The 22,368-nt window shown below is 39.8% G+C and overlaps 1 protein-coding gene across 1 annotated transcript in view; it reads right to left on the bottom strand.

Moving 5' to 3' along the window:
* Window positions 1-11,712: 11,712 nt before the first annotated feature.
* Window positions 11,713-22,368, bottom strand: part of LOC143962191 (protocadherin gamma-B5-like) — a 293,876-nt gene continuing 283,220 nt past the window's right edge. The window contains exons 4-5 of the mRNA XM_077471522.1: window positions 21,711-21,802; window positions 11,713-15,282 (exon numbers count right to left, since the gene is read on the bottom strand). Of these exons, the coding sequence (XP_077327648.1) occupies window positions 15,065-15,282; window positions 21,711-21,802 (310 nt within the window). The 3' untranslated portion in view covers window positions 11,713-15,064. The remainder of the gene's footprint in view (window positions 15,283-21,710; window positions 21,803-22,368) is intronic.

Genomic DNA, 22,368 nt, shown 5'->3' with positions numbered 1-22,368 from the left:
TAGTCTTGATCTCATGAAAACTTTGATTAATCAATATAGTTTGGATATGACCTTATTAGATAAAGAGATTGAACGACTGAATACCGAATATATATATCTGAAGGACAACCCATCTTTTGACCCTAAATGGAAGGAATTAAGAGATCGGTTGGAAAACTCTGAATAAAATCTATTATCACAAAAAAACAGATCAAATTTAATAGAGAATCCGCCTTTACAGAAGGCTATGCATACCGTTGGTCAAATAGGAACTTGGGGAGAAAACCTCCTCTTCGATATAATACCTTTAGTAATCCAACAATGGAGATAGAATCTGACTCCTCTTTGACATCAACTTACTCATTACCAAGTAATCCTAGACCTTCGGTCACCCCAACAGCAAATTCTACTCGTAAAAGATTACGTTATGGTGGTGGTACCCCACCTGTGAACCCTAAAAAAGATAAGAAGGGTTCCAAACCCCCTAAACCGACACGTACACCTGCAACACAAATACCTATTGAGGTTACTCCCTCAATAGAGGGGGCTACGGGCCACTCCACACTTCATGGTACTATCCCAAAGGTCTTGAATTCAACATTAATGACTAACAAACATACCAAAATAAATGAGGACATGATTTTTTTAGATCTAAAAAAACAACAAGGGAATATGGATTCCTATATTCTCAAACCAGCACCAGCACTACCACACATTCCCAACCCGACACTAACCGTAATATCGTAAATCTGACCCCCTATTGTTTGTCAGACGAACAGGTGTCAGTACTCCATTTGGGCCTAGGGTTTTGCCCACTGGATAGACTTAAAGTTAATGAAACAATAAAAGATTTGTATTTGTTTGCACGGAATCTCACATTTAAGTTTTTATTTGACAAAGATCGCACCAATTTGAATCTAGAACGCGAACTTACAGAACGCACTAAACACTTTAGTATGGCGGAATTTCGGGCATTACGGGATCTTATGCTCCTCTATGATGAAGGAGCCATTGAAGACCCTACTTCACAAACTACACCCCCTTCCAACACAGCCTCATCCACCCACATAGAACACTTAGAGGTGGGCTCTAAGAAATTTAAACTACGCTCTCGTAGATTCCCTGACCTCACGATATGCCCTACCATCTGGAATTTTCTTCAAACTACAATAAGAGATCTGAAACGACAGCATTGGCATGATGTTACCCCTAATCTTGATGTTGGACAGATTCAAGCATTAAAAACTTTACAAAAACATCCAGATTTGATCATTAAACAGTCGGACAAAGGTGGGAATATTGTCGTCATGACACACCACCAGTACCAGACCATGTGTATGACCATCCTTAATAACCCTATCTGGTATTGTCCGATTGACCAATCAGTACCTAACTCATTTCATCAGGAACTCTGTATTCTCTGCACTGGGGCATTTATGGCAGGCCTCATTGACAGAGATACATTAGACTTCCTGATCCCTAAATTTCCGATGGTTCCTACCTTCTACGCTCTTCCCAAGACACACAAAAATTTACCATTACCCCCTGGTAGGCCAATTGTCTCGGGGATTGACTCACTGACAGACCATGCCAGTAAACTGGTAGACGCCTATTTAATGCCACATGTGCGAAGACTCCCTTCTTACATTAAGGACACGACGGATTTGTTGCAACAACTGGAGGGGATCCAGATCCCTCCGGATGCCCTGCTCGTGGCGATCGATATCGAGGCTCTTTACTCGAGTATCCCCCACGGGCAGGGCATCCGGACGGCTGGATCCTTTTTGTATGAGCAGGAGATCAATACATGGCCATTTAATGAATTCATTTTAGCATTGTTGGAATTTATATTAACAAAGAATTACTTTACCTTTAATGACCAATTATATTTGCAAACCCAAGGCGTTGCCATGGGGACTTCTTGTGCCCCAGCATACGCAAATTTATTTTTGGGAGGTTGGGAGAGACAAATTCACTCTGATGATAAACTTGCTCCACTTTTGGAGGACGCTCTACTATGGTATCGCTATTTAGATGATTTATTTATAGTATGGACTGGAACTAAGGAAAGATTCCTCCAGTTCATGCAAGAATTAGATAATAATGAATTTAATTTGAAATTTACGTTTACCTTCGATACAGAGCGGATTCCATTTTTGGATCTCTTCATCATAAAACAGCCCGATGGCACTTTATATACGGATCTCTATCGCAAACCCACCGCAGGCAATACTTTATTGTTTGCTACCAGCGCCCATCCGGAACCCTTGGTGCGCAGCATCCTGTTTGCACAGTTTCTGCGATTACGCAGAAACTGCAGCCGAGACGTTGACTTTAAAGTCCAAGCTGATGCCTTACGTGACCGTTTATTAGCCAGGGGCTACACTCCCACAAATTTGAGGAAAGCCTTTAATAAGGCCGTGTCCCATCCTAGAGACACATTATTACATAAACGACCTAAAACGACAAGTAATGAATCATTGAGATTCATCACAACATATTCTGCCCACCATAAAATTCTTCGGAATATCCTCACAAAAAACTGGCATTTACTCACGGAGCATCATGTCCTAGCTAAATACATACGGCCTACCCCCGAATTAGTCTTCCGAAGAGCATGCTCCCTTCGGGATCGTTTAATGCATAGTCACTATACATCTACTAGTCCTACGCATAGACATTCCAGAGGTACATTTAAATGTAACAACTGCCCCCGTTGCCCATGGGTCCTGGAGGGTAACCAATTTACTTTACCTAATGGAGAAGTCTTTCTACCTCGTACGTTTTCCGATTGCAGTACGAAGGGGGTCATATATTTTATGACCTGTAAATGTGGAGCCTTTTATATTGGAAAGACTATTCGAGAGTTTAGACAGAGGATTGGTGACCACTTATATTATTCAGAAAGTGGGAAACTTACCACAATTGGTAGACATATTGGTTTTTACCATCGCTTTGATACCACAGTGATCCAATTCTTTGTTCTCGAGGTAGTCTTTCCAAATCCTAGAGGTGGAAATTGGGATCGAACGATCCTACAGAGGGAAACCCTGTGGATCGAACGACTCAATGCCACCCTACCACCAGGTCTCAATGAGACAATTTCTTACAAACCGTTTTTATAATAGGTGACGCTATATATGCCACCAATAAAAAACCTATCCCCTTCCCCCCACCCCATTCTCCCCTTCCCTCCCCCAAATTCCCCCTCCCCTAAATTTCCTAGATGATTCTCTGGTGTACGTGCCTGTCTCAGCTTTCTGGGGGACTAGATCCCCTGGTTATAATATGTATATTTTTGTATATTAAAAATGATGTATAATATGTTATATGTTTTTTGGATAAGTTTTTTGTTCCCCGTGTCATAATATTCCTATGTATTGGGAGATGTGCTCTGACCCCTAGAATTGAGGGACAGTGTCTTATGGGTAGTATGGAGTGTCCTTGACTTTTCTCCCCTTGGTGGACATGTGTTTCACTTGCAAGGGTTAACCTTTGGATCAAGGATCCATTGGGGTTATCCCCTTGCGCACTAACGCAGTAGCAGTCTAGCACTGCACCTGCGCAGTGTGGGGAAACAGACCACATGACGTTCGGACGCCGCCGGGACTTGACGTACGTCCGACGTGGTGACTGCTAGGTAACCCGTTCGGGCACCCTATTAGACCGCCGAGCGGACGCACCTGCGCAGCAGCGACCGTTTAGTACGCCTGCGTGGTGCGGAGAGGCGCGCCACATGACGTCGGACGGCGCCGATTTCCGGTGGACGCCAGACGCCGTGTGTGTTGGGGAGCCTATTTAACGGTCGAATTGACCGCCGAATAGACAGGTGCGCACGGACTCCATTAGGGCGGCATTAGGATATTGTCCCCGCTGACAGGTAACCACTATATAAGATGCTATTTACTCACTTACGAATTTGTGTAAACTTTCTTTTTGACGCATCGGCTTGGTAATGCCTGCGGTCTTTCTACCTTCTTTATACTTAAATGTTTTACATCCCCTTTGCAGTATTGATGGCCATTAAGCTATCTAACAGTGGACCTGGTATCTGATACTCAGCGAATGGTACAATATCCTTGCAAGCCTGCTTAACCATTTTGGTGTCTTATCCTTACACGATCCTCTGATTGGCTCTTTGGTAAGCCGATTCGCTTTTATTTATTTTAACCCCCCTTTGGAATTAAGGATGCTTACTTGGGTGAAGGGTTCCTTTCTAAATTTCTTTTTTCTATTATTTAATTCACATGGATACATTTGACTACTCACGTTTGAATTTTTACACTTATATCTATATGAGATATTATGGTTTAAATCACTTTTTGAACTTGTACCTCTGGAACTATATGTAGCCACTTCAATCTATTCTACCCTCACTCCTTCTTCTCTCCCCCTTCCCCCCCCCTTTTTTCTCCCTCTCTACCCCCCTTTCCTCTCCCCCCCTTTCCCCCCCCCCTTTTCCCTTTCATCTCCCCCCCCTTTTCCCCCCCCCCCCCTTCCCCTTCCCCCCCCCCCCTTTCCTCTTCCTTTTTTCCATGCCTCCCCCCCCTTCCCCCCCCCTTTTTTTTTTTTTTTTTTCTCTCAAAATCACGGTTTCACCCATTAAAACACAATTCTTTCTTTTTCCTCCCGCCCCTCTCCCCCTTCCCTTCCTTAATCCAAGATATACTTCTACCTAATTGATAAATGATTATAACATTATTTATCTAGAGCCGGCGCTTACCAATCCCCCATGTTCACCGTGGGGGGACTTTTGTGGACGTCCTTACCTGTAGCCTGTTCCTTGAAGTGGGGTGAGCGGATCTCCTTTTTTACATATGGGGAATTGTATATGTAAAATTAATAACACCATGATAATTGTATTGCTTATAGTTTTATATGTGTGTATTATTTAATGATTGTGATACTTTTGTATAGATATCCTCCTGAAGAAGCGGGCCTGTTCCCGCGAAACTAGTCGAGGAAAATTATTGTACATCCTCTACGGTTGAATGTTCCCTATGGAGAACCCGTCAGGAATACCTCAACTGTGATGTGCATACCATTGTACTTCTTCAAGTGATATTTCATTATTGTCTTGTTTTATATTTTGATTAAATATTATATCGATTTTAAATTCTATTGATGTTTTTCTATTACCAAGTACCGGTATAGTCCAATCTATTATAGGGCTGTATGGAACTATATATGGGGTTGGTGTGAGCGACTACCCGATACTTCCATTCGACCCTTCTCTTCCTTTTAAAAAACTACAAATTCTGGATGATGGTACGTTATACAATATTTATAATGATTTAGACCAGAGGCGATACTCATAATATGTGCAGCTGTGCAAGGTAGCCAATCAGCTTCTAACTTCAGCTGGTTCAATTAAGCTTTGACAATAAAACCTGGAAACTGATTGGCTTCTATGCAGAGCTGCACCAAATTATGCAATCTCCAGGTTTAGTAAATAACCCCCACAGGGACTTGGGAGTATGCACATCTACTGAGAGAGTTTTGACCTCTGCAAGTAAAATCTTGCAAATGAATTTTAAACAAGATGGTGCATATGAGAATAGTGAAGGAAGGTGGGCAAGGTAAGTACAGGCTGCTTATGCTACATGGATTACAGTGAACTTGTTACTTTGTCCACTATAGGAAATGTTCTTTTTAAGCCACAAGTGATTTATGATCCTAGAGCTCAGTGGGCTTGTCAGTATTTCCACATTTATCTGGTAGCAGTGAAATTAAGACGCTTACTCGAGTATCATAGCCAATTTATGGAATGTTGGCAGCCATGTGTCAAGATTGGCATGGACTGGGACTGAGACTGATTCATTCTTGGCAAGATATAAAAGATCTTGGTTCACTGTATTCATGTTCAGATCTTTACTTAACAATTATGTAATAGATGAATTTCTATGCAAAGAAAAAAGTTTTTGGGTTTTTTCAAATTAATCTTAACCACTTCCCGACCGGTGCACGTTGATGTACGTCGGCAGAATGGCATGGGCAGGCAAATGGGCGTACCTGTACGTCCCTTTAATTTTTCCGCCCTGACATCAGGTGCCGGTCGGGACCCCCGTGAGTCCGGTCGCGGGTCCTGCGGACTCGATCGCCGCGTGCATACCCGCGATCGTCTCACGGGGTGGCTGAACTAGGAGATGCCGTTGTAAACAGGATCTCCCAGTTCTGCCTAGCAACAAGTGACGCTGGTCTCTGCTCCATGTGATTGGAGCAGAGGTCAGTGTTCACTAAAAGAAAGCCCAGCCCCCAACAGTTAGTAACACTCCCCTAGGAACACTTAACCCCTACACTGCCACTCACTGGTTAACCCCTTCACTGCCAGTGTCATTTACACAGGAATCCCTGCATTTGTATAGCAGTTATTGCTTTATAAATGACAATGGTCCCAAAAATGTGTCAAAAATGTCCGATGTGTCCGCCATAATGTCGCAGTCACAATAAAAATCGCTGATCGCCGCCATTACTAGCAAAAAAATATTAATAAAAATGCCATAAAACTATCCCCTATTTTGTAAACGCTATAACTTTTGCGCAAACCGATCAATAATCGCTTATTGCGATTTTTTTTACCAAAAATATGTAGAAGAATACGTATCGGCCTAAACTGAGGGAAATTTTTTTTTCATATATATTTTTGGGGGATATTTATTATAACAAAAAGTAAAAAATTGTCGCTCTATTGTTGTCTATAGCGCAAAAAATAAAAACCGCAGGTGTGATCAAATACCACCAAAAGAAAGCTCTATTTGTGGGAAAAAAAGGACGTCAATTTTGTTTGGGAGCCACGTCACACGACCGCGCAATTGTCAGTTAAAGCGATGCAGTGCCGAATCGCAAAAAGTGGTCTGGTCTTAAGCCAGCAAAATGGTCCGGGGCTTAACTGGTTAAAGTGTGCCTAAAGTCAAGAACAAATAAATTCAACATGTTCAAGTTTACCAGTCCTTGTGGTGGTTGCAATACCTTCCTTTTTTTTGCACTTCCTGTCCTATAGGGTGCACATGGTATCCTATAGGGACCATTCACTCAATGTACAGTATCTATGGAGGGGCAGTATAGTCACCTTAGGGCAGGGACTTTATTCAAATTACTGAGCACTTCCCCTTCTACTCTTATCCATAACGTAGGGAAAGCCTAAACCCAACAATTTTCCTGATTCCTTTTTTGAGATAGGACTGCAGAGTGCACAGTGTATAGGGCAGCATGGGATTTCTGCCAGGATCAACAGGTATTTTTGCATAGAATATCAGATAATTTAAAGAGGAAGTAAAGCCGCGATGACGTCACTCCCACGCATGCGCACGGGAATGCGACACACGCGGCATCTTCGTCATTGACGATGCCGCGCTCGGTGCGCGTGTGCACCGCTGTCTACGGCGCATGCGCCGTAGACAGCGGTGCCTGTCTTCGGGTAAATATATCCTAAACCATATAGGTTTAGGAGATATTTCTTGGACCTACAGGTAAGCCTTAATCTAGGCTTACCTGTAGGTCAAAGTGGTTTGTAAGGGTTTACAACCACTTTAATTGTTATGCTTTACATATAATTTTAGTGTTATTTTTAAGCCAGAACCTAATAACTTTTTTTTTGAGCTCAGTCACTTGTACAGCTGAGCATTTCCTAGCGATTTTTATTAGATGGGGACAAAAGATGAAAGTTGGTTGCTGGTTGAGTGCTACAGGTTACTACAATTAAAATGCAATGTCTTATTTTATTTATTTTATTTATTTATTATAGGTACCTATAGGTACTATATATATAGCTCCATGAATTTTCACAGCACTATACATTTATATTGTACATTTACATCAGTCCCTGCCCCCAAGGAGCTTACTTAATAAATAAGCTCAACAACCAAAGAAATTGCCATTTTGTGCATCGTTCTAATTGCTGTACTTCTGAGATGCAATAGACTGCTGCAAGTATTGATAAAATGTATGATAAATTATATACTGAATATATTCAATGAGGCGGTGCAAAAAGTGGTTATGATGTGAAAAGTGGAAATGCTTCAAGCATCCAGCCCATAAATCTTCTCTTGTCTGATGTGACCTGTCTGATTGCTAAGGATTACTGCACTTTGTGTATCACCACTGTATGGCATTTTGAATATACAAGCTATTGTGGTTAAGTCTGTGCTAAATAAGTGAGTTCTGCCTAGAGGATTCTAAGCAACTGCCTAGCAAAACTGATACAATGGTGTTATTTACTAGAGGCATAAGGGCTGTTTACTGTAGCTATGTGAACATTCACTTTGGAAATTGAATAAGGTGAGACTCTGTTTAGTTTACATACCCGATCAAGTGCTAGCAAATATCCTGCTTTCCCAAGTCCATGACTGGGTATTCACAGGAAACACAGCTTCAAATTAGTCACTAACATGAACCACTTCAGCCCCGGAAGGATTTACCCCCTTCCTGACCAAGCCATTTTTTGTGATACGGCACTGGGTTGCTTTAACTGACAATTGCGTGGTCATGTGACATTGTACCCAAACAAAATTGATGTCCTTTTTTTTCCCCACAAACAGAGCTTTCTTTTGGTGATATTTGATCACCCCTGCGGTTCTCATGTTTTGCACTATAAACAAAAGAAGAGCGACATTGTTGAAAAAAACACAATATATTTTACTTTTTGCTATACTAAACATCCCAATTACAAAAAAAAAAAATTCTTTATCAGTTTAGGTCGATGTATATTTTTCTACATATTTTTTATAAAAAAAAAAAAAAAAGACACAATAAGTGTATATTGATTGGTTACAAAATAGGGAATAAATTTATGGCATTTTTATTATTGTTATTTTTTTTACTAGTAATAGCAGCGATCTGCGATTTTTATCAGGACAGCCACATTGCAGCGGACAGATTGGACACTTTTGACACATTTTAGGGAGCATTGACATTTATACAGCGTTCAGCGCTATAAAAATGCACTGATTACAGTATAAATGTTACTGGCAAGAAAGAAGTTAACACTACGGGGTGATCAAGGGGTTAAATGTGTTCCCTCAGTGTGTGTTCTAACTGTGGGGGGATGGGACTGACTTTGGGAGGAGACCGATCGTTGTTCCTATATACTAGGAAAAACAGATCACCTCACCCCTGACAGACCGTGCATCCCCCATACTCCTTAAAGCGGCCACCGTACAGCTACAGCAAATCACGCAGGAGTGTCATTCTGCCGCCCTCAATCTGCGACGGGCAGTCTGCAAGTGGTTACGTTTGCAAACTAAATATACACATTTTCTCCCCTTTTTTTTATTTTAATTTGAGAGTGTGGAAAGGTTATACCCATTGTCAAGTTTTTAATGATGTCTGTGTCCCCACTGGGGAGATGCACCACTCTGATTTTACTGATGATCATTGTCTCCAAGTAAGAAAATAGCAAATCAAAAATTTTAGAGTTGTCCAAAGAAAAAGGGATGAGAGGATCAATGAGGACAACAGTTTTGTGGACAACTGTGGAAGAAACAAATTTACTTCACTCTCTGGGATTTCTGATAACCTCCTGTTGCTTCTTTCGGACAGGGAGTGAAGGGAAATTTCCCCAAATGGTACACAGCAAAAAAATAAAAAAATGTTGGCTATACATGCATTTTAAGGTTCAATAATGGGGTTGATTCTAAAGGAATAAAGGCTGTTCATCTAGCAACGTATATGTTCACTTTGGAAAGGAAGTATAATGGAGGGCTTGGGGCTGTAGCCATATTATGTCTCTGTTCCCAGGACTTTCTTCTTATTTAAAAGGATTAATGACTATATTAACTCATCTCATATTTCATTATATAATCTAATAGGGAAAATAAATAATAAATAATAAGGTTAACCTGTGCCAATTTACATATTTTGGTCATACTATAGAGCAGTGGTCATCAACCCTGTCCTCAGGGCCCACTAACAGGCCAGGTTTTATGTATTACTTTGGGGGAAATGCAGACTAGAATACTGCAATCACTGAGCAGCAAATGATATATCACCTGTGATATATTTCAGTTATCTTGCAAACCTGGCCTGGTAGTGGGCCCTGAGGACAGGGTTGATGACCACTGGTCTAGAGGACAAGTCGTAAATCAGTGAAGATCTTCTGACATAGCCAAGTGATGTCACCTGTAAATATTGGCAGTGATCATGTAGAACCACTCCGAAACCATTGCTATTTCTGATAATGTATATTTAAGGCCATAACTTTTCTCATTATTTTGGGTTGAATGAGAAAGAGATTGAACCTCTTTCAGTTTATTTATTGATGTCTGTGTGTTTGTTGATGAGGTTCACCTACTCCGTGTATCCTGCTGACTTTTATCATTGGGACACAAAGTGAAAAGGAAATCTAACATTTTACAGCCATCACAGGAAGTAGAGGTGAAGCAAGATTTCCCAATAAGGTCACCAATTGTGATTTCCCATCAGTTTAGAAGTGTATTCTCGCTTCCTGTTCTGTGTCTGGGAAATATCTGTAATCTGAGACACAGACAAGAGAAGATCCTCACAGAGGTTTTAACTATTCACTACTTTAATAAAGTTTGGGCTTAAGATACACTTTAAAGTGGAATTTCTTTTTCTCTCTCTCTCAAAAAAAATGTCTGACAACTAGTGTATGTTGAACAGAAGAGACCCTGTTGGTCTCCCTTACCGTTACTGCTTCCCCCTGCCTGTCAGCATTGATGTACACTTACTCATGTATGACTCCAATCTGTGCTATGATGATGTGAGTTCTGTGCACATGTCTGGAAGTGACATCATCGCGGTCTGGTCAGTTGAGCGGCTAAAGAGTCCAAACCCAGAAGGAAGACTGGGAGAAGATGGAAGGACTTGTGGCAGCCGAAAGCACATTTTGTAGGCTATTCTGCCATAATGTGCTAATATACTGTACTGTACATACTCTACATACTTTTTCAGCAAGAACACAGGGGGACGCAGTATGGACACCTTCAGAACAGAATGTATGTAATGGCAAGGGGTGCTGGGGTGAGCTGGAGGGTCTATTGATGCTGGCTGCTGGGAAATCTATTGCTGCTGGAGGGGATCTATTTTTTGGGGAGGAAGGGGGCTCTATTCTTGCTGGGGGTGGATCTTATGTTGCAGGGGTCAATAATTTCTGTGAGGGAACTACTGTCAAGGGAGGGGTTTATTGTTGCTGGCTGCTGGGGGTCTATTGATACTGGCTGGTGGGAGTTCACTGTTGCTAGGGTGGATCTATTGTCTCTGAAGTGTCCATTGCTGCTAGATCTATTTTACTACCTTTCTTGTTATCAATAACAAATTCCATACAAAATACTTAGCACTACAAAATTATACTTGGATCTGTATTCTCTAAAAGGGGTGGTACTGGAAGGTGTATAGGGGTGGAATCAAGGGGTGATTCGGAAGGGAAGAGTTATTGTACCTATTCTCTGAGAAAGAGACATTTTTTTATTTTTTAAAGAAAATGTTTAATTATATTTTAAACATGAACTTTGTTTTATTCTTTTAGGCTTAAAGCACATGGCTGCAGGAGGACTGTGCAAGTGCTCATAGCAGTAGCAGACAAGCTGCGCCCAGATTGTGTATTTACTCAAGTAGTGACGTATAGCCACACACAGCCATTGTTTGCTATAGGTGGCTTTATGCAGCACCTGTAAATCTCAGGTGGGCAAATACGCCTGAATTTACAGCTGTATAGCCCATTTGTACACACACAAAAAAAAAAGATGAATAAGATATCGTTTCAAATAAGCAACACTCTTTCTGGAAGAAAAAACATTTTATTTATCTTTTTCCCAAAGAAATAAAAGCAATATAAATATTATTGTATAAAACTTGCGTGTAAGACATTGACATGAGTCTATTTACGGGTATAAGAAGGGTGAAAGCATATTCATAATAGTAAAGTACAGTTCAGTTAGACACAATGAAAAGACAGGTGCATAAATTGAATGAACATTTATATCACTAACACACAGAAAGATACGGAAGGAGCAATTAAAATACTGCAACCCACAAGTCGGATACAGGGATGAAAGGATCACATTAGAACTATATTGTACATATCAGCTAATCTAGAATGAAGGTTGTAATAAAAGGTAAATCATAACATCAAAGGAATTAAAAAAAAAATGTCACCTACTGCTTGTTTATTGGTATGACTGTATTGTATTACAAGCTGTGTATATGGTTACTATGTCGTCACCTATATGGAAGGTGAAAAGTTGCTTCTAGTGCCCCAAGCTGAGGTCACATGACAGACATTGGCATAGAAGGTTATTGTATATAATGCTTTCATATAACATTACTGTAAGCAGTGCAATAGCATTGTCAAGCAGCAAGCTGAAAGACATAAGGCTTTACTGCTCAAGGCATCAGAAAATTATATGCCCAAAAAAAGAACGGTTGTGTAAGCAATAGAGTGCATACAAAATATAGTTAAACATTTTTGAAAGCTTTTTTTTTTTTTTTTGCATCAGTGTACAGAGAGAGAACCTGGTCTGTAGGCAAGATGATATAAAATACAAAGTGGTCATTAAAACAATCTAAAGGTTTGTCACTGACTCTTAGCAGCTACCATACGTTACATGTAAAAATAAATAAAAAATACATAGAAATAAAATTTTAAATGGAATTGGGTAGATTTGCTATATATTTGTGCAGCCAGTGTTAAAATATCCACACTTGTGAATTAAAACTTTTATCAGAATTTTCTCTGTACATAAACTATACTATGCGGGTTTACTGGCCTTCCATTTTTACAATGTTTATATTTTTATTAACTATAAGTTTGGGATACATCGTTAAAGGAAAACTCATTTCAAATGTGACATATAAAATTTCTAAAACAAGCCATATTGTTAGGAATTTTTGCTAAAAATGACCTTTCCATTTCAACCTGCATGCTGCTACTATTAAATTAAAATCCGCCTTGCAACCATAGCAACAGTACACAGTCCATAGTCCAGGTTTAACCACAACTATCATTCCCCTGCTCCTCTACAGGCTTGCTGCTTTCCCAAAGGACACAGAACTTGATATCTACAATGATTACTCTGAAATGTCTTTAGGATTACTGCACTGGGATTTCCTCATGGTGCAATATTTGCAAAATGAGATGTACATCTACAGAAATTCCTAGCAAGAGGAGTGGTATTTTTTATTACAGCATTTCAAATAAATGTGTGACTATAGTAGCAGATCTTTCCATTTATTAGTCACATTTAGCTTTACTGTCGAAGCCTATTTCAAGATCCACAGAACAAAAAGAGATGTAGGCCTACATAAAAATTTGCTAAAACAATTGCAGTGCATATAAAATGATTTTAAGGGGATTATGTTTGCTCTCAGTAAAACTGGAGGTTCACATTATATTTCAGGACTACAGCAGAGAATTGTAAAATTGCATATTATCAAATAGCAAGTAAAATTACAAATCTAAGGCCCTCCCATATGTATGCTGTTTTCAGTAAGATAATTAGTAAAATAATTTTTATATGGTTATTGGTAGCCCTGTTTTTCCCAAAAAATTGATCTGATTCATCAAGCTACAGTGGCACTTAAGGAGCTCTAAGGCTAAGTTTAAACTAGCTTCAAAGTTTCATGAGCTTTTCAGGAGCAATTATGAAGCTCTATGAATACCTGTCAAAATTGTGTGCATTGCAGCACCCAGTGTTGTTCACACGGTTGCATTAGTATTGTGTCAGAATTGACCCAACATGTGTCGTTTGCCAAGCTTTTCCGCTTCCCAAACGCTTCCATTGATGTCAATGTAAACATGCTGCAAATGCACCGAAAATGCCTCACAAACACCCCTATGGCATTTACAGCATGTTTGAGATGCGTTTAGAAAGCATTACTGACCAAGATGATAATACCAAAATCCATATAATAAAAAGACAACACAGAGCATTTTTTTTAACGCAATGCAAACACATCAAGACACACAAAAAACGCGCTGTTAACTCATCTTATCACTTTTTCTTTGGATGTATTCCAATTTTTTTCCATGTCTAAATGAGCCCTAAAAAGTGCTTAATGCATGCTAATGTATACTGTTAGAACTGCTTAACATGCCATAAGTACCAATAACGCTTGATTAACCAGGGTCATAACACTTTAAAAACAATACAATGTATACTGGTCTGACCTGTATTAAACAGGTTTACCTTCTATCATTCTTTATAAAGAATCTAAAGACTCCATGCTGGATACCTACATGCAAAACAAAAAATTATTGTAGAACAGCAAAGTGGGCTCATATGCTGATATTTTCATCTTTTAACTCCTTTTTCAGGAAATCAAGCAAGCCCATCAGCAACTAACCTTCTGAGTAGCAGTTTTCCCACTTGAGAAGAGGCTTCACTGGTCAAAAAATTACTACTTTTCATAAATCTTTTTATATAAAAAAAAAAAAGTTGACTTTCTAATGAAAAGGCCGCTGGCAATTCGAGCATATTAATTTCCCTGGTTTCCTCTTGTTTGCCACAAACATTCCTGATTTCTTATAAATCTGTAGTATTTTGGCGCTCTATACAACAAACATATCTATAGATACATGTATCTACAATAAAAAATAAAATAAAAATCACCCTATCGTCTAGAACCAAATACTAACTTATATATGCATTTATTTTTTTGTTTGTTTTTCAATTCTTCAAATGTAAAAGGAAATTGTAAAGATGCAATATGGATTAACAAAGCTTTCAGAACTTCTGTGATAATGATAAATTATAAATCCCTATTTAGTGATACATATATACATTGGAAGAAGTTCCACAAGTATGTGGACCACTAAAAGCAAAATATGAATCTTAATAGTATGTAATAGTACATCATTGGCTAGGAAAGGACTTTTTCAGAACTTAGTAACCTTGCCATTAGAACATTTTGGCTCATATTGACAAAACACTCATTTCAAGTGTCCAGACTAGTATTCGCTATTACAAGCTCCAATAGTAGAAGGGACACACGGGCTCTGATAATGATTGATACAACCAGTTTCAAACATTCTCTTTCCTGTTGTGAATAAGACATTCTTTCTGGGATTTCGCTAGAGGGAAGATCTCACACAATTCTGTCATGTTGGTATAACACATGCTGCTATACATCTTTATTTCTTTTCCTTTTTTCCAGATTTCTTTTTGTTCCCTGAAGGTGCTTTGTTGTCACGTTTTCCAGCAGCGTTAGTAAGAGTTGATGTTGTTCCTGGAATGTAGATGTTTTGTCTGTAGTCAGGGACGTGCTGTAGAGTGAACTGTGGTCCATAGCGAGCACTGAGTCCCATTGTACCTGTTGATCCTCCGAGACCAGAGCTTCCTTCAGCGGCTTCTGTTGTGAATGAAGAAAAGATTTGTTATCTAAAATGGATTTATACCTTTACAACCATTTGACCTCCTAATGATTTATATTTTGAGATTCAGATCCACCTTCACAAATGAAAGATTGTCAGTTTATATCATACCAGCCTTGCGACCACCTCAGCAATTTAAGAAACATATTTCATATTAGTTCCTGGTGGCAAGAGGGTATCAACATCATAGCCTGTAGAAGTTTGCATTTATTCCTGGGGGCATTGTGTAGTAAGTATTTATCCTGTCCCTGGTGCCCAAGTGTAGTAAGTATTTATCCAGTTTTGCTGGCCTTGTGTAGTAAGTATTTATGCAGTCCCTGGTGGCCTTGTGTAGTAAGTATTTATCTAGTCCCTAGTGGCCTTATGTCATAATTATTTATCCAGTTCCTTCTGGCCTTGTGTAGTAAGTATTCATCCAGTCCCTAGTTGCATTGTGTAGTTAGTACTTAGCCAGTTTTGGGTGGCCTGGTGTAATAAGTTTTGATCCAGCCTCTAATGGTCTGGTGTTGTAAGTATTTATTCAACTCCTGTTGGCCTTGTGTAGTAAGTATTTACCCAGTCCCTCTTGGCCTTGTATAGTATATATTTAGCCAGTCTCAGGTGTCCAAGTGTAGCAAGTATTTACCTAGTCACTAGAGGCCTTGTGTAGAAAGTATTTATCTAGTTCTTTTTGGCCTTGTATACTAAGTATTTATTTAGTCTCTAATGGCCTTGTGTAGTAAGTATTGATCCATTCTCCAGTGACATTGTGTATTAAAGTGGTTGTAAACCCTTACAACCAACTTTGACCTACAGGTAAGCCTAGATTAAGGCTTACCTGTAGGTCCAAGAAATATCTCCAAAACCTACACGGTTTAGGAGATATTTTCCGCATGGCGCATGTGCCGTAGACAGCGGCGCGCAGGCGCACTGAGCGCGCCGCGGTCAACGGCGATATGCCGCGAGTGGCAGCTCCCGTGTGCATGTGCGGGAGTGATGTCATATTGGCTTCGCCGAATGACAGCGGCGGAGCGGCAAGACCCACCGAGAAGATGGATGCGCCGGACTACAGGGGACATCGGTGACTTCGCTGGCTCCTGTGTCAGGTAAGTGACACATAATGGACTACTATGCGATGCATAGTAGTCCATTATGATTTACCTTTGCAGGGAATGAAAGAGGAAGTAAACCCATCAGGGTTTACTTCCTCTTTAAGTATTTAGCGAGTTTGAGGTGGCCTTGTGTAGTAAGTATGTATCCAGTCCTTTGTGGCCTTGTATACTAATTATTTATCCAGTCTCTAGTAGCATTGTCTAGTAAGAATTTACCAAGTTCTCCATTTGATCCATTCTCTTGTTGCATTGTGTATTACGTATTTAGCCAGTCTCAGGTGGCTTTGTATAGTAAGTATTTTTTCAGTCCCTAATGGCCTTGTTTTGTAAGTGTTCCTGCTGGCTTTTTGTAGTAATCATTTATTAATTCCCTAGTTGCTTTGGGTAGTAAGTTTATTTAGCTAGTCTAAAGCCTTGTACACACTATCGTTTTTTTCCCATTCAACCCCAGTGGGTTGAATGAAAAAAACCTAACTGCTCTGATCAGAGCCGCTGTACTAACAACTCGATGTGAGTACAGCGATCTCCCCCACTGAGCTGTTGTGTTCTGACCGGGACGTGCCCCCCCACCATAACACTCCAGTCAGCGCTCTCAGTCATTGACTGAGAGTGCTGATCTGGAGCTGGTCGTCTGCTGGTTATCCAGCATGCATGTCCGACAGAACCCGGGCGAATGGTTGGCTTCTGTCGGACTGGCTGCCCTACGCACAGACAGAATGTTGGCCAGTTTTTTTTTAACCGGCCAATGTCACCCAACATTCAGCCCGTGTGTACTAGGCTTTAGGTGGCCTAATGTAGTAGTAGTATTAATCCAGCCCCTAATGGTCTTGTGTATCACGTTTTTATTCAGTTACTGCTGGCCTTATGTAGTAAGTATTTACCCAGCCCCTCTTGGCCTTACGTAGTATGTACTATATTTCGCCAGTTTCAGGTGCCCTGGTGTAGCAAGTATTTATCCACTTCCTAGTGAACTTGCATAGGAAGTATTTATCCAGTCCCTAGTGGTATTGTTTAGGAAGTATTTATCCAGTCCCTAGTGGTCTTGTGTAGGAAGTATTAATCCAGTCCCTAGTGGTCTTGTGTAGGAAGTATTTATCCAGTCCCTAGTGGTCTTGTGTAGGAAGTATTTATCCAGTCCCTAGTGGTCTTGTGTAGGAAGTATTTATCCAGTCCCTAGTGGTCTTGTGTAGGAAGTATTTATCCAGTCCCTAGTGGTCTTGTGTAGGAAGTATTTATCCATTTCTTGGTCACCTAGTTTAGTATGTTAATAGACAATACCTGGAAACTTAATGTAGGTAGACAGCTGGACCCTGGCTGCTTAGCATAGTAAGTAAATCGCAATCCTGGTAGTCTAGTGCAGTTTAAATGAATCCTAAATGCTTGTGCTGTGCATTTTTTATAACTCCTTTATCACTAGAAACTTATTAAAACTAACATTATGTTTACAGCAGGATCTCTATATGTAAAAGACAGCTGGGTATTATTTTTAAAATTTGACTGCAGTCAAAGATTCTAAGATTCTAATTAAAGTCACAGAAAAGAATATACAGTCTAACAGATATTGTACTAACAACCTACATTGTACTACTAACCTCTGTTGTATAGAGTGGCTAAATTGCCACAGGTTTTAAATCTAGTGCATCAAGTAGTCAGCTGTCAGTAACACACCTGATGTGATACTCCCTCCCCTTCTATGCCATACAAGTCTATGTGAGAACAATTGTGCTGAGGGGTGTAGTTAGTACATTGGCATTGAGAGAAGTAGCATTTTTACTTGAAGAGTAAGGCCAAAACATAATTGGGTACATTTTGGGTACAGAACTATAAGCAGATAAAAAGGCATGAGCCTTCAACTGGGTTTGAGCCTAGGTTTACACTAACAGCAGGAATGAAGTTCAGCTGAACTCACACAATTTTATTCCCACATGTCAGTCCAGACTTTGGGGGCAATTTCAGAGACATCTGCGTGGGATTCTCCACAGATGTCTATTGAAATCGCACCCCGAAGTCGCCAAAAGTAGTACAGAAACAATTTATGAGTATCGGTGCGGCGCCACAAATGTAGCGTTTCCCCGATTCGGATGGTACCATTACTGGCAATAGCCACCAATTTGGCATGCCAAATCACTGCATTGTGCACCAGGGATTAAATTCATTTATGCCAGTAATTGAATTACTGAAACAATTTAAAGAATATATAAGCTGAAAGAAACAAATTGGTCACCCTTTTTTTCTGTTAATGTCAGTTGTCTGATTGTCAAGTTGATGTAATCTCTTTAATACTTTTCTCAGTCATGGACTAGAAAAAGCATGTGGTTCAGGACTTATGGTTATGGACTCAAAATGCATTGAATTTAGAGGAACAGACAGGCAATACACATTTTCAGAAGGATATCAGTTTAGAGTTTTCTTTCTTTACAGGTTAATTTTATGGTAACACTATACCATATACATTTCACATCTTCCAGATCAATAACAATGAACCTTTATAGGATAGCTTTACAAAGCCTATGATATGCCCTTAAAATTACCAACCATTGATTTATTTTGAAAGCTTAACATAATATCCAAGAAACCAGCTAACATTCTAACACAGTTATATCACTTTGTATGATGTAATCTACCACTTGGAGGAGATCATTTACTGAGTTACCAGCAATAATAGATGCACATATTTTATCACATTACACCGATTTCCACCCACAGGGTATAATAGGTGCAGAGAAGCTCAAACGCATTAACTCAGCTTAGCAAGTAGATAGCACATTACATAACCCTTCTTCACCCTGTATATGTTTGTACAGACTTAGATATACAAACTTGCAATTTGAATATGTAAAGCAAAATTAAGTTAGTTACGCATATTCATTATTCTCTGGAAGCTTGTAAGCATTTGTTCCAAAATGTATTTAAGAATGAATCAAACCTTTTTTTTTTTTTTTTTATTGAACTCTTCAGCAGTATCATTATAACAAATGAAACTACTGCATTTTTAAGGGAATTTCCAGTTAACAAGGAAATTCCCTATATGTAAATTCCCTATTTGTAATGTATAGTCACAACCAAGGTGCTGTGGGGGTTATTAATGCAGATTAAATTGTCACAGGCACCCACCCTTTCTGCCCCCTCCTCCAGTTATAGAAGCTGTACTATATGTTAGATGAATTAAAAATAATCTTTGAATGGAGGACGAGCAGATGAATCAAAGGTCTGCCTCCATCATTCATAGAGTGCTTTTCATTCATGGAAGCTATAGTACATAAATAGAGGAGATGGGTGGAAAGGGTGAGATTCCATGAGTGCCTGTGACAGGTCCTTCAGTTTTGTTAAGCCCTGCAGCTTTGAAAGATTATGGCTACAGCGTATGAGAGGGGAAAAAGGACAGAAGGCTTCAACTATGCCAGCTAGCACCAGCACAACACTTTAGAATAAATGCAAATACTGTCCCTTGTGCTGATATTTAAAAAGAAAGAACGTTTTATCTAAAACAAAAGAAAACTGGGGGTAGGTCAGGACTAGAGTGTATCCCTCTTCTATTATCCTGATCCGAAGGGGGTGGGGGGGATCTTTGTTGGGTATTTATCCTTACAAGTTATTTTGCTTAGCACAAGCCACACACATTTGCGTATATATTGTATATTTACCAGACACTTCTGGGGGTGTGGAATACAGGCATACCCCACTTTTAAGTACACAATAGGGTTTATTTACTAAAGCTAGAAAGTTCAAAATCAGGCTCACTTCAGCTTCTAACCCCAGATTGTTCAATTAAGCTTTGGTAATAAAACCAGGAAGCTCATTGATTTCTATGCAGAAGTGAGCCTGATTTTCCACTTTTCAGCTTTAGTAAATAAACCCCATTGTGTACTTAAAAGTGGGGGTATGCCTGTACCTGTGGTTCTTCCTGCTGGCTTATACTGTACAACACTACATGAGCCAGCTAAAGGAACCACACAGTGTGGCAAGACAGCAGGTGTTCCACACATTACAAAAGATTACAACAACCAGATAAGTATAGAGAGTGTTTTTTTACAGCATGGGCTTACATTATTTTGACCCTTTAGGGACAGGGCCACATGAAAATTTGAATAGGTATAGGCTCCATATGGACTAGGTACTTCACGTGTCCCTGTCTGAACTTGCATATAGAAATATACCTGTTCTCACCGCTCCCCAGTTTGTGTGTGTAAACCCCACTTCTAGGTGTGTGAAATGCCTGCTCCCCCATCACACATTCAGTACATAGAAGCCAGCGCAAGGAACCCCTGAGGTGGAAATAGATATTCGATCAATCTGGCCTTTTGCGCGGACAGATGTCAGGGAGCAGCGAAGCAACTACAGATATGGGCTGCTGGAAAGGTAAGTAAATGACATTTTCTTTTAGAAGGCATACATTTATGTGTAACTGACCCCATGCTGACATGTCACTTTCAGCAAATTAACATACAATTGAATACCCACTAACCAATTGTGGTAAAAATACAATCATAAAAAAATAAATGCTCACATTTAGTATTTTTTAGGGATGCAGCACCACATGCATAAGTTATGTGTAAAGGTTTGTATACCATTACCTGCAAGCGTCTGCTTCTGATAAAAGTCTCAATGCCTCCTTCACAGCTGTCGGATTCTGCGCAGAGTGGCTGTCTTTTGGGTATTTGGGTTAACTGCAGCCACTGCTACTGAGAAAAGCTGCACCACCCACACACCCTCTACTGCACTCTCTGCCTTTCATAGAACTCACCTTATTATACTTCCATATTGTATTATGTTCTGTGAATGGAGGAGGAGTAATTGAATGACAGGATCTCCACTGCCCATTCATAGAATGCAATACATTGTGGGAGAATGGCATAATGAGTTCTGTGAATGGCAAAGAGGGCAGAAAAGGGTGGGTGATGCACATTTTCTCTGTAACTGCGGCAGATGTTAACCCATGAAGCACCAGAAGGCAGCCATTCAGAGCAGGTGGTGCTGAGGAGAAGATTTTTAGCGAAGGTCATAGGATACACACAAATACAGCTAACTATTGTGTCAGGTGTTACATCTCCCCCCAAAAAATAGAACTTCAGCTTTTAAAAATTGCTTAATTCTCTTTACTTTTTCCATCTGCCAAAAATTGGTACAATTGCTGTCAAAGAATGGATGCTTGACAGTAAAATGAGAAGCCAACGTGTCATTCTTGACAGCTATACAATTTTAGAGGGAGCACAATACCACGGATGCTTTAAATTCAGTAACTGTTCTCTGTTTTCTAACTGGAACAAAATCAGCAGGATCAAAGAGTTCTTGTGTTTTCTGTCATGGAAACTGACCGTTTGCTGATGCCAGGATCATTGCTTGGAGTCTCTCAGTTTCAAACTGGTTATTTGGCCACACTCCAGGTTCTTCTGTGGGCTGTTGTGTTCTACAAAGAGATGACAAGACATTTTCCAGTAAGAAACACGCCAAGTGTGAGAAGGTATGCAGCTGCTTATTGGCCTTGCATGGGACCCTAAAATAAGATGCCACAATTTGTCTGAGACAGTGTGTGTGTGTGTGTGTGTGTTAGTGGTTTTTGAAACCTTTAAAACCTTGACCAAGCTTGCAGACCAAAATATGTACAGTTGTAGACATGATGCTGTAATATAAACACAAGCACCGTGGAGGTACTTTCATTGACTCTGTATACTTTCTTGGTCATCGATTATTGATTCTTATTCACATCTCTAAGCAAAACATCTAATAATTACCATATATTGACAGGCTTTGGGTTTGTGATGATAGTATACATTTGATATCGATTTGAAATTCAGTAATCACTGATAAATTCATTTGACCTGCAGTTGACCACAATCTGACCTTCATTTCACCATTTCCAATGGGTTTTGCATTCCCATATACTTATAGAAATGCAAAACCTGTTTTAAGTGAAAAAAAGCCCATTAACACAATCCATTACTAAAGGGCCATTCACACGGCCCGAACATCGAG

The sequence above is a fragment of the Lithobates pipiens genome, unplaced genomic scaffold, assembly GCF_037356315.1.
Source record: "Lithobates pipiens isolate NorthernLeopardFrog02 unplaced genomic scaffold, aLitPip1_a1.2 Scaffold_8, whole genome shotgun sequence".
Lineage (NCBI taxonomy): Eukaryota > Metazoa > Chordata > Amphibia > Anura > Ranidae > Lithobates > Lithobates pipiens.
The sequence above is the reverse complement of the archived record's forward strand: the minus strand, read 5'-3'. Positions and strand labels throughout refer to the sequence as shown.